This window comes from Notamacropus eugenii, chromosome 4 (assembly GCF_028372415.1).
Source record: "Notamacropus eugenii isolate mMacEug1 chromosome 4, mMacEug1.pri_v2, whole genome shotgun sequence".
Taxonomy (NCBI): domain Eukaryota; kingdom Metazoa; phylum Chordata; class Mammalia; order Diprotodontia; family Macropodidae; genus Notamacropus; species Notamacropus eugenii.
Window position 1 is genome coordinate 292,653,981 of NC_092875.1, and position 17,690 is coordinate 292,671,670.

A 17,690-nucleotide genomic window follows, 5' to 3' on the forward strand; every position below is an offset into this window, starting at 1 on the left:
TTCTATATGTATCCATAGCTAATATTCTTTCCGCAATACCATTATATGTCCCAATTTCCTTTGTCTTAATTGGCACTCTAATCTTGTAACAATCAGAGGTTCTTTCTGTACAAGGTATATATAATATATGAAAGGGCAGATAGAAGACATAGTGGATAGAGGGTCAGGCCTGGAGACAAGAAAACCTGAGTTAAAATCCAGCCACTGTAGGCACTAGCTGTGTGATGCTGGGCAAGTCACTTATCTCTGTTTGCCTCAGTTTCATTTTTAAAATGAACTAAAGAAAAAATGGCAAATCACTGTAGTAACCTAGCCAAGGAAACCCCAAACAGTCATGAAAAGTCAGACACAACCAAAATGACTGAACAACAAAAATAATACATGAAAGGAGTTTGAGGGTGGAGGGACATTGACAAAGACCAAAAAAGAATGCACATTTAGGCTTAGGAATCATTGTTTAGTGCCACCCTGTGAAGCATGCTGTCTTATAGCCAATAACTTTACCTTTTGCTCATAATGGTAGTAATAACTACCTCCTTTCTCCTATTATGGATGGCATCGTGCAAAAAGGAGGCTGATTGCTTGTTCATACGAATTTCAGCGTCATGATCCAAAAGTAAAGCAACTGCCTTGGCATGTCCTTCCCGGGCAGCATAGTGAAGAGCGGTGTTCTTCAGAGGGAAAGAGGATACAAGTGACAGGCAACCAAAAATGACTAAGCGTCAAACAGTTGCTTGCTCATCTCTGTTATTAAGTGGCTAAGCTGCATTAAATTAACAAACAAGAACCACCAAATATGACAAAATTCATAAATCTAAAACTGGCAGAAAAAATATAACTGGAATTTCAAACTCTATTTTTTTTCTTAATTTCAAGGCCTTTTGAGTATTTTCTTGCTAGAATTAGTGGGTTGGAAGGGGAGGTTAGGAAGAGAAGAGATTTTGCTCAGGAAACTGTGGTTCTACTATAAGGAGTCTTCTGTACACAACCACTTTTCTAAGTTCATTCTTTCTTCTCTAGTTATACTATTCAACTTCCCACCTTTCTCTTTCTCATTCCCAGATTCTATATTTGACTTTCCTTTTAGAGTGAAGGGACTTTTAAAGAACAAGTCTTATCACATGTTTTTCAGAAGAATTGTAATTCATACATACCCCTTCTTCATCTACATGATCTGTACATTTCACATTAGTATCAAGAATTATTTTCATGGTCTGAGTGTATCCTCCCATGGAAGCATGATGAAGAGCTGTCCAACCATTATGGTCACTGTTAAAAAGAATAAAAAGTATATAAGGATATGTGACTACATGTAAATATGCATTATATGTACATATGTGCATACTTGTATATATAATATATTCTAGTATAGAAGAAATATTAAGTCTTGGAAGGAGGTCTCTTACATATTAGACATATATATCACAGAAAAAATACAAATTATGTAAGATTAAAAAGCTTGGCTATGTTGTAATCTATATCAATGGGAGTACTTAAAATCAATAAAATCATGGATCCATTGAAATAATCCTTCCCCAGAGACTTAATAGCTATGTCTATGGACCAGTCAGAGTAACCTAACCTCTCAGTCTCAGTTTCTTTAACTTTAAAATAAAATAATAGCACCCACCTCATAGTGTTATAGTGTGGATAAAATGAGGTATCTTGAAGTTACGAGGCCTATTGCTGTTGTTAAATGCTGAAGTACACAAATGATTCCCTCCACCAAAATCTTCTTTTGCTGCTTTATCAGCATGTGAAGATGATGTGGGTTCCCAAAGGCTATCCTAGTGGAATGAGAGTCTTGACAAGTCCTACCAAACTGAAAAAGCTTTGACTATTGGCTAAGAGAAGATTATATGTTGGTAATCTAAGCTCCAGCTTAGAAAAAATTGGAGGAATTCATCATTCCAAAATTTGCTACTAGGTAAATTAATTTTTTTTTAGTCAAAGAGACTCAATAAGACTGTTTTCTAAGGAAAAGAAAGATGAGTTTGATTTGGTGCAATCTGGTGAAATCACAGTTTCATTCTGCCAAGGAGAATAATCCATGTACTGGTAAAGACTGGGGAAATGTTATTAGAAAGGAACTGAAACCAGACACAAGTAAGGAGACAGTAAGAAAACACCCATCTCGGCCCTTGGTCCAGAAAAGCTATGCTCCAAGATACTGAAAAACATTATGGATGAGACCATGAAGCCACCATCAGTGTTCTCAGAAATATCATGAAAAATAAGAAAGGAGCTAAAGAACAGCTGAAAGGAAAATGTCCCAATTCTCAAAAAAATAAGAAAAGAAAGAAACTGGAGATGAAACTACCAAATAAAAGATAAACGAGATTGACTTCAATCTGTCAAAATTTTAGAGCATTTAATTAAAGAAATGATTCATGAACATATAGAAAAGGACATGAAGATCACTAAAGGCCATCATAACTTCCTCAAAAGTAGGTTACGGTAGACTTTTCATTGGCTTTCCATTATTTTCTATTTTGAATAGTGTTATTTGATAGATCAGGAAAATTCAGTAGATGGGATTTATCGGTGTAGATGGGATTTATCAGTCGATCATTTGACAAGACCTCTGGTGCTACCTTTGGAATAAGACAGACAATAAATCATAACACAGTTAGGTGAAATCAGAAGTATGCTCTAATATTAGTCATTAATAGCTCAGTGTCAGCTTGGAGAGGGATCTCTGATGAAACTCCTAAAGAACTTTCATTGTACCTGTGCTTGCTAGAATTTCGTCAGCATCCCGAATAGAAGCCCTGATTACATACTTATCTAACTTTTAGAAGACAAATAGCTAGAAGGAAGAGATAACATCAGACAGCAGGTCTATATCCAAAAAGATCTCAAGTTAGAATGATGGATTGAACTCAATAAGATAAAACATTTTTGTTTTTGTTGGGCTTTTCTGACCAAATTTATGAATTTCTTGCTATAGGGAGCTCCCAGAGAATAACTTTCTCTATCAATAGATATGAATGACTTCTCTGCAACTATTTGTAATCTTAAAGAGTTGATATGGGCCCTGACTTTCAGAGAATCATACTAATCATATGTATTGGAGGCAAAACTCAAAATAAGCTTTTACTAACTGTATCAGTAAACATCCCAACATACACAGGGGGCTGTGCTATCACAGGTTCTTAAATTTGCATTCATAAAAGGAAAGGCAACTTTTGAGGGGTTAACAATCACTTTAATCAAGCCCATGTATCATTCCTTTAACCAAGCACATGTATATAATTCAGTTAGTTCAGGGAGTCAGTACCATGAATTTCAAAGAAAATACAGAGAAATCAAAAGATCAACAGACATGACTTCCTCTGCCTGAATTCAATGGACAATTGAACCCCAATTGTCTAGCTATAGCTGTTAGAGAGGGAAGCATGAAATCTGGGTTCTCAAAACCAGGAGGCTCCTTAGTGCTCCCAGAGTCCTCATTTGACCAAACAAACACTTCTAGTCAGTAAACCCCAAAGTAATCAACAGACATGGCTTCCTCTGCCTGACCATAACTCAACAGACAGGTACAGCTATCTGACCATTGCTACCAGAGAGGGAAGCACTAACATCTAGGTTCTCAAATCCGGGGGACTCCTTAAGTGGCTTCCCAGAGTCCTCATCTGGCACTCAAACCTTACAAAATCTAAGCCCCAAAGTAAAACCTCACCCTCAGAGAATTTATACCTTTTTGAGAGCCTGAAGACACTCCAACTCTTGAGAATCAGTGCCTCGTTAACAAAAGCTGTGGGTGTTCCTACATATTTTCCCTAATCAAACTCCCCTTAATGGGCAGGCCCAGTAATGGGTGGGGAAGATCTTTAATCACATTAGCAATACAAATACATATACTATTTCCAGTTAAAGAAACTCTTGTTTCTGTACTTTACTCCTAGTAAAGATTATTGATTGATAAAGGCAAGATTCAATCAGGCACTTACTTGATTATACCAAAACAAAAACAGCAAAAGATCCTATTTTACTTGCCATTACGCTGACTCTCAGAACTGCTTACTCCCTACTATATTATTGAATATACATAAATGGGAATTTATTGTCTAGGGTTAAAAAAAAAAACAACCACCACTATATGTTTAACGTAAGGAAGGCAAGGTTCAATAATAGTCTATCTGAAATACATCTGGAGGTAAAAATCAAATGAAAGATGAATATGAATTATTAACTCAAGATGAAAACTGAAACAAAAAATTAACTATTACCATCTTAGGCTGTACTAATTGAGGAATGGTGTTCAAAATAAGGGTTGCAACAGTCATATTGTACTCTGCTTTGCTCAGGCCACAAGCATGATATTATGTTCAATTCTGGGCATGACATTTTAGGAAATATTTTTATAAACTGGAGGGATTTTACCAAAGGATATTCAGGATGACAAGGGAACTGTAAATTATGCCATATAAAAAAATCAAGGGCATTTAGTTGAAAAAAAAGAAAGACAAAGAAAACACGACATTTATCTTTAAATAGTTGGAAGGCTGAAGTGTGGAAGTATTAGATTTGTTTTACTTGTCCCTAGGGTGAAGATCTAGGAAAAATGTACACATAAAAGACAGAGGTAGACTTTAATTCATTGTTATGCAGTAATTTTTATTAGGAAGTATTCCCAAAAGTACAATAAACTGTAATGGTAAGGGAATTTGAAGATCTTCCCTGTCCCTTAATAGGTCCATGTGACCTGCTTTGAGTTTTAGCTCAGCACACAGTCAGTCACATGGAGCTGATGTAGGAGGAGCTTGCCAAATGGGTGGAGCAAAAAGGGCAGAGCTGAGAGGCAGAGCAGCTTAACGTGTGTTAGAGAGGGAGTGATTCTGCCTAAGGGAGCTTGTTTGTGGGGAGGCCGGACAAAAGCTTGGGACTGGCTGTTCTCTCTTTTTCAGTAATGTGTACAAACATCGTTGATAACACGGTAGAACTGGCTTCTTGTTATCTGAATAAATTTCTTGGTTTTGTCTTTGAGGAAGGGAGATTATATTTTGTGAATTTACCCTGGAAATAAGCACACATATGTACAGTGGCTGCTGTGGGTATCACATTTGTATTACACTGTCCCAAGAGGTAGCAGGTTTCTTGTTGCTGGTGGTCTTCAATTGAACCCTTGTTAAAGACACTATAGAGTAGGGTTCTGTACCTGAGGCTATTTTTAAATGTTTTTTTTTATAATTGTATATCAATATAATAAGTTTCCTTTGTATTTCTTTGAATTTTACTTTACATATTTAAAAACACTATTCTAAAGGGTTCATGGATTTCACTGGACCAACAAAAGAGTCTATGACAAAAAAAAAAAAAAGATTACTAAACCCTGACATAGATGTAAATCATAGGCAGGGAGGAATTAATCTACATAACTTCCTAGACCCCTGTCAATGTTGTGATTCCTGTAGGTTGACAAGTAAACACTGAGAGACTCAAAGAGATTGAACATCTTTTTCGTAGACCCTCTACCAGTATGTGATGGAAATATTTGAATCCTAGCCTTCAAATGCAGCCCCATTTCCCTAGATCATGCTGGTAAATTCACCTAATAGAATATACAAGATTCCTTTCCCCTACATCCCCTATGCAAACTCATTTAGTCATTAGCCTGAGTGAATGTAAGCAGGGTTTGTGCATAGTTATGTATAAAATCAGTTGATTTTATTATATTGGTTTTATGAATTAGTGAGTAAGATGAATCTATAAAGGGTTTCCACTTCTATGTTTCTGAGGGACACAGGAGGCAGAATCAAATGAAAGATTAGTCTAACCAGAGAAAGGAGCAATTAAGGAAACCACCCCATCATTCTTTAGTCCACAGATTACACACTGTTTCTTGACTGAGAATGGCAAAGAAAACCAAGAACCACATAAAGCTGGGTTCCCCCCGCACACAATATTAGGGGAAAGGGAGAATCAGAGAAGGGATAGGACTGCTACCTGAGTTGGATGGGTGATAGCTGACAATAAAGAGAAAGCAGAGACACTGTATTATTTTGCTTCTGTTTTCTCCTCCAAGAATGAACTTTGCAGGAAATGGCAGGACAGAACTTGCTAATAAGAATTTGAAACCCAAGATAAGTAAGGCACTATTAATAAAGCTCCTAGTTGTCCTTTGTGAATTCACTGTAGGCCAGATAACAACATCCTCATGTACTAAACAAAAAAGCAAAAAAACTAGGCAGTTACGATTGTTGACCCATTGTCAATGAACTCGGAAAGCCTGGGAGAGGTACCTAAAACTGGAAAAGGACCAATATCCCAATTTTTTAAAAGACAAATAAAAAGGAAAGAGAAGGTAGACTAAACCATTGACACTACCTTTGATTACTGGAAAAGCTCTAGAACACACTGCTGAGGAGCTGGTTTTTGACTATTTAGAAAAATCTGTGGTGATCATCAAGACTTGGATATCTTTACCAGGAACAAATCATGCCATCTAGGTGGTAGAGTGGATAGAGTGCCAGGCCTGGAGTCAGAATGTCTTGAATTCAAATCCAGTCTCAGACACTTATTAGCTATGTGATCCCAGGCAAGTCATCTTGTCATTGCTGAAAAACTGAGAAATCAGTTTCCTCATCTGAAAATAGCACCCAATTCTTAGTGTTGTTGTGTGGATCAAATGAGGTAGTATTCATAAAATGCTTAGCATAGTGCTTGGCAAATTATAAGCATTGTTATAAATGTTAGCTATTATTGTTATGCCCTACTAACCTTATTATCTTTATTTTGGACAAGCTTATATTAAATCAATAGATCAGGGGAATGTTTTAGCAAATATCTGATATAGCACCGCATGCTATTTTAGTGGAAAAGACAGTGAGAGACAGACTACATGTTAGTTACTACACAATCACACTTATAGCTTTCTAGCTGATTGATTAGCTAGATTCAAAGAGATTGCCCTAATGGTTCAATGTCATTTTGGAGTGTGTCCAATTCAATGCCCAAAACATCTGTGCTTGACCCTATAATGACTGGTATTCTAGCATTGATCTGAACAAAGATGACATGCTTATCAATTTTGAAGATGAAAGGGTTAGGAAATAACTAACACAATGAGTTATGGTCAAGATTGAAAAGTGAATCTATCAATAAACATTCATCAAGCATCTACCATGTTCTAAGAAGTAGCTAAGAACTTGGAATACAAAGAAATGCAAAAGAGTCCATTCTCTCAATTAGCTCACAGTCTAATGGGAGAAACAACTTGCAAACCACTACGTACAAACAAGTCATGTACAGGAAAATTGGAAATAAACAACAGAGGGAAGGCATATGTGATTAGGAAAAGAAACTTTCTTACAGAATATTAAAAAAAATAAACTTCAAGGATACAGGATAATTGCACAGCAATTTAAAAAATAGCTGAGTGATTTGACACAATATGAATCAGCAATATGTTGTGGAAGTCAAAAAAGGTAAATGGAAATATGGACTAGGTTAAGAGAATCACAGCTTCCAGAAAGAAAGAGGTGACATAGGACTTCCTAAACAAATCTCATTTCAGCTCAAGTCACCACTGTTTAAGAAGGAAATTAACAAACTGAATAGTCCAAAGAGCAGCAAGAATGGAATAGAGCCTTGAGTCTACCTTAAATGAGTTTAGGTTGATAGAACTGTGGGCATTTAGCCTGGAGTAGGGAAGACGCAGGGAGGTCATGATGTCCATCTCCAAGTATATGAAGATCTCTCATACGGAATACTTAAGACTTGTTCTGTTTGACCCTAGAAACTCTACCAGGAGCAATGAGAAAATTACAAAGCAGTAAATGCAGGTTTGAGAGCTACTAAAAATTAAAATGGTCTTCTTCAGGGGTTCTGCTCTTTTGAAAATATTCTAGCCAAGTCTGAATGACAACTATTCTACTCTGTTATAGTGGAGATGGCATGGAGGTATAAACTGGACTGCACCTTCATTGAGGTTCTTTCCAGTTCTGTGATTCCATGATGTAGTTGTGAACTTAAATTGCATACTTAAAGATCCCTGTACCAGAAGTCAAAATACCTAGGTTCTAGTGATATTAAGGGCAGCTAGATGGTGAAGTTCCCAGAATGCCAGACCTGGAATAAGGATAATCCAAGTTCAAATCTACCCTCAGACATTCACTAGCTGTGTGATCCTTGGCAAGTCATTTAACCCTGTTTGCCTCAGTTTCTTTATCTGTAAAATGAGCTGGAGAAGGAAATGACGAAACACTCCAGTATCTTCACCAAAAAAAAAAAAAAAAAAAAAAAAAAAAAAAGCTCCAAATGAGGTCCCAAGCATTGGACACCTCTGAAACAATTAGATAACAAAAACAAAAGTGTCGTTACACTTCTGTTGGGATCCTAGGCACATTTCCAAACTTCAGATTTCTCCTCTATGAAACTGGAGACAGTCATAACGGGCTGGAATCTCTCACAGAACTGTTGTAGCATCCAAAATAAGTAAAATTATAAGTCATAAGCCCTAAAGCCCTTTAAATATAAGTTATTAGGATAAAGAATGCAGTTTGCTATGTGGAAAATGCTTTGTTAAGGCAAGCCAAAAAGAGCATTTAAGATTTTTTTTTTTAAACAAGTTCTGACCTGAGAAATAAGGCACCTTTTTTCAAGAGAAACTTGACTACTTTATCATGTCCATTTTTTGCTGCCAGGTGTAATGGAGTCATTCCATTCTGGTCACCTTCATTCAAAAGTCTTGTATCAGTCATATCACGAACAAGTCTTTGGCAGGTGTTTATACGACCAAAACTTAAAGAAAAAAATAAATTATTTAACATAGCTCTTTAGAAGTAAACACCATTCAAAGATAGATACAAAGATAACTACAGACATATATGTATATATGTCTATATACATATATGTAGAGAGACATACATATATATGTACATATATACAAGTAGAGAGGCAAAAAGAAAAGACTATCACAGATACACACATGTACACATATATGATGTACATATAAATACATATGTATTAACACATACACGTATTTGTGTATATGTATATATGCTATAACTTACTTGGCAGCAAAATGCAAGGGTGACTTATTATCTTTGCTTTTGATACAAATGGAAACATCTAAGCCAAGTAAGTTATTTACAGAAAGAGGTACACCTTGGCTGCATGCATAATGTAGAGGGGTACATCCATCAATGTCTTCATCCATTACAAGATTTTTAATATATTGCATCTGTTGGAAATGAAATATTATAAATATTACCACAATGTCCTTTAACATTGTTTCCCAAATGAAAACTGGGTCCTTTATTTCTTACAATGTAATTTGAAATACTTCTAGTATCTTTTTAAACATTGTAATACAGTGTACTCTCACTGACACATTTCCTTAGAGAAAAGGGCTACATTTATTTATTTCTTTGTTTATTTGCTTATTTTTGAGCCTGGGTCAAGTCTTTATCTCACCCAGGCTATAAGTGCAGTGGTCCACCGCTAATGGGCACAAAAACTTGACCTGATCTATTTCCAACCTTGGTCAGTTCATTCCTCTTTAAGTAACTTGGGGTTCCTCCATCCCCATCCCAAGGGCTCACTGCATTGATGATGAACTTTATGTGGACACCCAACTGACTTAACATATTATAGTTCAAAACATTTAAGAGATCTATCAACCTCAGCCTCCTTCAGTGTCAAGGGTTACAGCAGGTATGTGCCACTATACCCAATAAAAAGGGTTTATTTTTTTAATGTATTATAAAAATGAGTTGAATTGCACATATAATGATGATTAGGCTACAGACTGACTACTAAAACTATGTTTAAGCTGTTTTTCTAGTACTAGTGATAGATTGTACTGATCTTGCTAACCTGGTTATGTTGGTAACAAATACACTTTACAATACTTTACTGTGTGATTCCACACCAAAAAATATAATTCAAAACTCTTGTTGCATACCTGCAGAAACTCCTGGTTCAAATGTTTTAGTCCACAAGGCTGGAGGACAGTTAAGTGCAAAAAGTTTCGCCCAAAATAATCTTTTATTCCTACATCAGCTCCTGAATAAACATGAATAAAAACACAAATTACATTCATTTATTTTAAAATGTAGCAATACCAAGGAAGAATCAAAGCACAGTCAGTGTAATCCACTGGTATTCATACAATGTCGAAAGACAAAAGTCATACAAGGTCAAAAGACCTTGCAGAAAATCTCCAAGATATCGAATGCCTTACTCCATCCACCATGGTCTCTCCAATCCCCACCACCCAATAGAGAGTATATGGGAACATATGTATAAGAATAGCCCAAGATAAGAATATTTGGCTGCATGGTGATTTGTACTGGTAAAAAAAAAATCACAGAGCCATCCAAATAACTTAAGTTGGATTTCAGACTTGAAGGCAGTAAAGCCCTTTTCTGCTAACAGCCCATCTTGCCAACTTTTATCTTGTTACAAGGTGGTTCAGTTAATCAGATATAAATAAGATTTACCTGGCATCAAATTGGAAAAAAAAGAAAAGCAAACAAACATATATGCACTACTCAAAAGGACCGACCTTGAGAAATTCCTCACTTTACCTTTAGAAAGTAATAAATTCACTACATTCCATGATGCAGAACTAGTTGCTAGTAGAAGTGGAGAACGACCTTCACAATCAATACTGTTAATATCCGCTCCCTAAAGCAAAATTAAAAGATCAACATGGAGTTCACCAATGAAATAATTTGCTCTTAAACATCTATAAACAATAAAGGGGTTAAGATATACATTTTAAAAAAAACAGAACATTTCAAAACAGTTGACATTTCAAAAATTAGTTTCTTAATATGTCCCTTTGTTTTCATGGTAGGAGCTTATTATTTTACAGTATCAGCCAAATAAAATTGCCCAGTGTTTTTCTGTTTTTCCTTGAGAGCTGAACAGATTACTGTTTGTCACTATTACTCCATAAGAATTTCCTATGAACATACTGTTAATTTAGATTTCACTGTGGTAAGTCAATTCTAACTTGACTGATTATTAGTAAGAGTAATAACAACATGGGTTTTTTGTGTTTTAAAGTGTTGTCCTCACAACAATCCTATAAAGAAGGTAGTATACTTCCACTTTAATTGACGAAGAGCTCAAAGCTAAGAAAAAATAGCTTTTCAAGATAGCTTTTATTAAGATGCTTGATAAGCATTCAGGATGTAAACCAAGTCTGAGTTGAACTCCAATGTACTTTGTACTAAACTATGTTGCCTCTCATATGAAAAACCATACTTTCAATACCATCTATCTCTAAGGCCAGAAAACACATGAAAGGATTTCCACCATTCTTGCACACACTCTATGGTGGTCTTCCTGTTACTCCTCATACAACATTCAAACCCCCATCTTGCTGCTTTTGCAGAACTGGCTCCTCCACAGACTTTTCTCACTGCCACCTCAGAGAAAGTCTAGTTTCCTTCAAAACTCAGCCCAAGTGTCAATTTTTTTTCTGATATGACCAAATGTTATTGCCACCTCTCTGAATTTTTTGTTTGTATATCTTGTGTAGTGATTTGTGCATATGTTGTATCCCCCAATAGAATGAAAGCTTCTTGAAGTCAGGTACTATTTCATTTTTGTCTGTGGATCCTCCATTCCATGCATAATGCCTGGCATAGAACAAGTATTTAAAGTCAATATTTTCTGTTCTACACAGTGGACATCAACATTTGGTGTAATAAGAAATCAACATTTCACTCTTTTAGGAAGATCACATTAAAAGTCTTATTATTTCTTACAGGTCATATATCAAATTACTTGAAATATAGTTTTGAATATTTTAATTTCATTGTTAAACCCCATTTAAAATAGTTGCAAGTATATTGTAGGTTGACCCATCTGTATAACTGGTAATGTAATGGTGAGTTTCTGATAAATCTCTTCAAAAGGAAAAGGGAATGTGCATTTAAACATTTTGTCCCCACTTAGGACTAACAATTTCAAAACCAATGTTTTTTTTTTCTTGCAAACAAGTATTAAAGCATAATTTATAATTTCATGTTGTATTACTGAAATGTATTTCAAGCTAGTCCATAAGAGACTTGCCAAAATAAATGTGAAAAATGTGTTGCTTCTTACTTGTCACCTCTGGAGAATGGGATAAGAATAGATAGGGATAGGGTAAGAAGAAGTTATATGCTTGGATAATGCGGTGGGTCCACACTGTACTCAAAACAAAACAAAACAAAACTGTACTCAGTTAAACCAAGGTTAACTTAGGTTATTATGGGCATAGAATCCTAATTCAATCCATTCAACAAACATTTATTATATACCTGCCATGTATCTATAGGATGCAAAGGAAAAATATTAAACAGACTGTGATTTCATGGACTTACATTCTGCTGAGTGATATGATATATAATTGTGGAACTGAATTGAAGTAAAGTAAATACATAGGTCAACTTCAAGAAGGTGGTATAGAAGTCAACTTTTTAAGGTCAGAACAGACACAAGAAAATGTTTAGTTCCAGGGACATTAGGAAAATTAGCCTGAAAATTTCAGAGAATTGTTTCCATGATTAAAGAACCCTGAAATATGACATTTGATTCATATAAAAGTAGATATCTTCTATAAATATTCAGTAAATCCATATTAATTACTTTTCTGCCATATATGAAAAACAATTCCAACTTTGCCATTAATATTCTCGAAATTCCTTTCATTTGGAAAATTGAGAATAATGTTAAATTTATTATGACTGTTGTAACCTTTACTCTACATGGTAATTTGTAAGAGAATGATTACTCTATGTACTTTCAATTGTTAATAGTAATAATGTGGATGGCTCTAGAGAAGAAAGTGAGGTTGGTGACCTTGCAGAGCTCCCCCGCCAAAAATCAAAGTCAATTGCAAGCCATATCATCATCTTGATGTCATGGTCCTCTTTGAGAAATAAGGATAAAAACAAAAGTAATAATGTACAAACTCATCAATTGCATGCTTACCATTGAAATTAAATATTCAGCCAGTTCATGGTGATCAAATAAGGCTACTCTACAAAAAAATGAAAGTAGTTATTTTGTAAATTATTTCAAAATATTTTTATTTTCAAAATACTTAGAAGCAATCATTCATAAAATGGGAGATATTTATCCTTTAAAATTTGGAACAAAATCTTTTATTCTTTTGAGACTGAATTTCCTTATCTTGAGAAATTCAGACTGCAAATACAGTGGTCGCTCAAAGGCAAAATCCCAATAGTGATCATAACAGAAGATTTGACTTACTCTATTTTTATGACCTGTGATAGTTTTCACTTCTTCTTAAGTAACCCAGTTGAGTTCTGACTCATAGGTGTTCACCATAGTGGCATCAGACTTACTATGATCAACAGATTGGCTTTTAGCCCTACCTAAAGCAGTTCATAACTCTCGAATGATCCACCAGTTTCAAACTTTCCAGCAGCAGGACCTACAAATACAATCTTATAAAATTACTAAATACTGTATAATTGATTTAAGACTTTGATGAGAGGGATCCCACTATTCCCATCTTAGTTACCTCCCTCAACACACTTTTCAGTTTTTCAACGTTCTTCTTAAAATGTGGTTCTTGAACTGAACATATTACTTAATATGTGATGTAACCTGACCAAAGTACAGTGAGAATATCACCTCCTTAATCTTAGACACTTTGCCTCTTTTTCAGACAAAATGGTCTCATATTGTCCATCTTATACTTCTGAGATCACTTTTTAAAACCTTATTTGTCTTCTTTGCCCTAATATATTTTATTTTTAAACTCATGAAAACTGACATCCATTGTTCTTTGCTTCCCTTGTTATCCTTAACACATACTGAGATTTAGCACTCCTGACACTCTGGCAAGATTATGCTATATTTTGGTACTGATTCCTTTTCCATCGAGTACCCTTACTTATGTCTTCTTTACATGTCTTTTCAAAATTTTAAGGTGGTCAGTGAATTCTCTGTCCATACACTGTCTTCTGCTGATTTCCCTCTGCAGCTGTAATATTTTTTCGCATGTCACAGATTTCTACTTTTGAGAGGTTCTCTCATCCCTCATTGGTCAATTTGCTACATTGAAATTTCTTCCATCAGACTCTAGTTACTCTTTGTTCAGACTCTTTCTGAAATTTTTTCTCCTCCAAATCTAGCCTCTAAAAGAAATTCCAATGTGGAATAGTCACTTACCCCCAAGGTTTCTTACATTTTCATCACAATTGGCCAGCTTCTCCTTGTTGGTAAGAATCAAGTCCAAATCAAAAGTTCTCACTCATTTCCTCCTATTCTTTGATGAACTTGAAATACTGAGTTTTAAGTCACAATACTCATATTTGAATTTCAGTTCTACCACTTATCTTCCTGCATCGTGTTGGTCAAGTCATTTAGCCATCCTCAGCCTCAGTTTCGTCCTCTGTGAAATAAGTAGACTGGACTATGAATCCTCTAAGCTCTCTTCCATCTCTAAATCTGGGATCCTATGATCCTACATTGTACTACCAAACTGTGGTAAATGTTATGATCTGGGGACAGTTGTGGAGCCTTTGGAATACTTCAGATCCCATGAAATCCCATTTATGAATTTATTTAGTTCTGGATAAATATAGGCTACAGAATTGTGAGGCTCAAATGACATAATGGCTGCAAAGCACTTTTCAAACTTTGAAGCACTATGTCAATTTCAGGTATTATTATTAATTGTTGTTATTATTATTTTACAGCCACCACATTTCTAATCTGCTGATGACTTCCTTTTCTGAACCTTGTATTACACTCCTGCTGAGTCCAAACAATGTTTATAGAGTAATAAAAAGATCTTCTGGTAAATATTTAACCAAACTCCCAGAAAAAAAAACCCAATAAAACATATGCGTATATCCTTTTCAGTTTAATCTATATTATTAACACTTTCCTAAGTCCATACAATCAAGAAAACAATAAGTCAAGCACAGTGCCTGACACATAGTAAGCTTAACAAATGCTTTTTGACTGAGTGGTTTGTAACACTGCTAATTTCTGGGGTGTAAATACTTACACTGAAGATATGATAATAGGTTCTGTAAGCCAATTAGAGGTTGTTCTGGCACACCCCTGTCTATAGTACTCTGGTGGGAATCTTATAAAAATCCGTAGAAATATAAAGACCAGCCTCAATAGGGAATGGGCAGTTGGAGAGATTGGGTCATGAGAAACTGGATCTACTAAAGGGACAACCCTATGTCTAGCCCACATCAAGGTGGGGTACCAGGGCTCCATCAGACTGAGAACTAACTACTCCAGTCTGGCATTATACATCCTTGAGTTAGTTACAGATATCACATGCCAATTTCAATCTAATTATGGAAAGTATGAACCTGATCTAGGATCCGAGAGGAACCTATAGCCAGTTGTCATCTATCTTGAGATAAAATATGCATTTTAAAGCCTTACACTAAAAACTAGAGTACTGTAGATAGATTGCACGTAAATGACTGACCATGGAACTGTAAAGGTCACTGCTCAGGAAAAAAAATAACACCCAGATAACTTGGTGAGCTTCAATATATAAAAAGTGAATTTTTACAAAAGTCAAAAGGTTGACTTCTATATATCTACCTAAAAGGGAATTCAGATAATAACTAATGTTTACAGAGCATTGTAAGGCTGGAAAAACATCTTATATAGACTAGCTTGTCTAAGCCTGAAAGGACTACACACATTAGGAATGAGGAATCTAAAACTCAGAGAGGCTAAACCTTACCTCTCAATTCAGGACTTTTCCCTCTGAAGTCACCTACAATTTATTGTTCAGTCATTTATCAGATGTATTTGGCTCTGTGACCCTATTTTGGGTTTTCTTGGCAAGATACTAGAGTAGTTTGCCACTTCTATCTCCAGTTCATTTTTACAGATGAGGAAACTGAGGCAAAGAGGGTTCAAGTGACTTTCCCAGGGTCACACAGAAAGTAGTGTCTGAGGCTGATCTGAACTCCGTTCTTCCTGGTTCCAGGCCTGGCAATCTATCCATGATAGCACTTAGCTGTCCACCTACAATTTAGTCCATATATATTTTGTATGTTGATAGTATAAGGAAGGGAAGGAAGAAAGCATTTATATAGCACCTAACCCATGCCAGGCACTGTGCTAAGTGCTTTTTAAATACAATTCAGTGAGCTAGACCATTATTATCTTCATTTTACCATGGAGGAAACAGAGTGAAATAGAGGTTAAGTGAGTTGTCCAGGATCACACAGCTGCTAAGTATCAAAGGCCAGGTTTGAACTCAAGTTCTCCTGACTCCAGTATCCACTATGTCACCTAGTTGCCATTTTTGATTGTATATTGTTTTCTTCAATGGACTGTGAATTCTTTGAGGACAGATAATATTTTTGCCTCTTTCTGTATCTGTAGTGATTAGTAGATATTATATAGTTAACAGATGTTTGCTGACTTGACTTCGGTATTTTTCCTCCCACAGGCACTCAACAGATCAGTGTTAGAGGCAAAATTTAAATCCAAGCCTTCTTTTGATCAGGCCCAACTCTTTCTCTACTAAGTCATTTTGCCTCTCAATATCATGTACCAGGAAAATTTTAAATAAAACCAAACAAATTCATTTAAGGGAAAGGATAAGGGGATTAGTTGTCATCAGTAAATGTTAAATGCATACATACATACAAATATACATATATAATGTGTATGTATATAGGCATATACATATTTGTGTGTATATACACATATGTACATATGCATATATATTTGTGTATGCACATATATATGTATATGTATATACATATGTATGCATATTATCAGGTGCAAAGAAAATATTTATTCAAATATACTTACAACGGCCTATGGTCACCATTTCTGCTTTTGAGGGAAAGGGAAAAAATTCCCATGAAAGAGAAAAATGGGAACTTTGCACCTGATTATAAGTGAATAAGGAGGTTAGGAGATCTGTTAAGAGTTTATAGTCAAGAGTATTGCATAAGAACTCTCTTTTGTATATTGGTGATATACAATTCAACTCGTTCATTGCTGTCAAAATCTCTATGGTATTTGCCACTAAATTGCCATTAGACACTTCTCTCTTGTGAAAACCTATTTAACTTTCTACTTTGATTCCAGAGAAAAATAGTATCTCTAATTGGCTAATTAAGATGAACCTTAATTCTCCACAGAACTGTTAAAACGTGTTTCACTTGTGTAGTCTTTTTAGTGTAAGGTGAAGTTGAGGGGAAAAAATGCAAAGACTATGGAACAATGACTTGTAGAAGAAGAAAAATTCTTACCTGTGAAGCAATGTCTCATTATTTCCATCTACTGTATTAATAATATCATCACCACCGGTATAAGAGGATATCATCAGTTTTACAATCTCAGTTGCTCCTTGAGTGGCAGCAAAATGAAGGGCTGTGCATTTCCCATTCTATAAATAGGAATATAAAATGAAAGAAAGAAAAAGAAAGTTTGATGTAGAAGGCACAGCTTAATGAGACAAGACCAGATCGCTGGCCTCCATTTTTATATCTTGGTAAGTAATTAATTTTGCTTTATATCTTAGCTGTGGTTTTTGAACCATTTGTCCTAAAAGCTAAGGAGCATTTATGTTGTGTAAAAATGTATTAAATTAAGATTAATTAAATTGTATTAAATTAAGATAAATTAAGATGGTAAAAACCAGAATCTTAGAGTTAGAAGGAAATTTATAATTCATCTCATCTAGTTTCACATGTGATTTTCATTAATATGATGAT

General features: G+C 35.3%; 1 protein-coding gene across 1 annotated transcript in view; it reads right to left on the reverse strand.

The window, feature by feature from the left end:
• Positions 1-17,690, reverse strand: part of TRPA1 (transient receptor potential cation channel subfamily A member 1) — a 68,781-nt gene that overhangs the window by 31,701 nt on the left and 19,390 nt on the right. Inside the window, exons 7-14 of the mRNA XM_072599511.1 lie at positions 17,226-17,362; positions 12,937-12,985; positions 10,536-10,635; positions 9,911-10,011; positions 9,018-9,187; positions 8,581-8,745; positions 1,155-1,269; positions 505-671 (exon numbers count right to left, since the gene is read on the reverse strand). Of these exons, the coding sequence (XP_072455612.1) occupies positions 505-671; positions 1,155-1,269; positions 8,581-8,745; positions 9,018-9,187; positions 9,911-10,011; positions 10,536-10,635; positions 12,937-12,985; positions 17,226-17,362 (1,004 nt within the window). The remainder of the gene's footprint in view (positions 1-504; positions 672-1,154; positions 1,270-8,580; positions 8,746-9,017; positions 9,188-9,910; positions 10,012-10,535; positions 10,636-12,936; positions 12,986-17,225; positions 17,363-17,690) is intronic.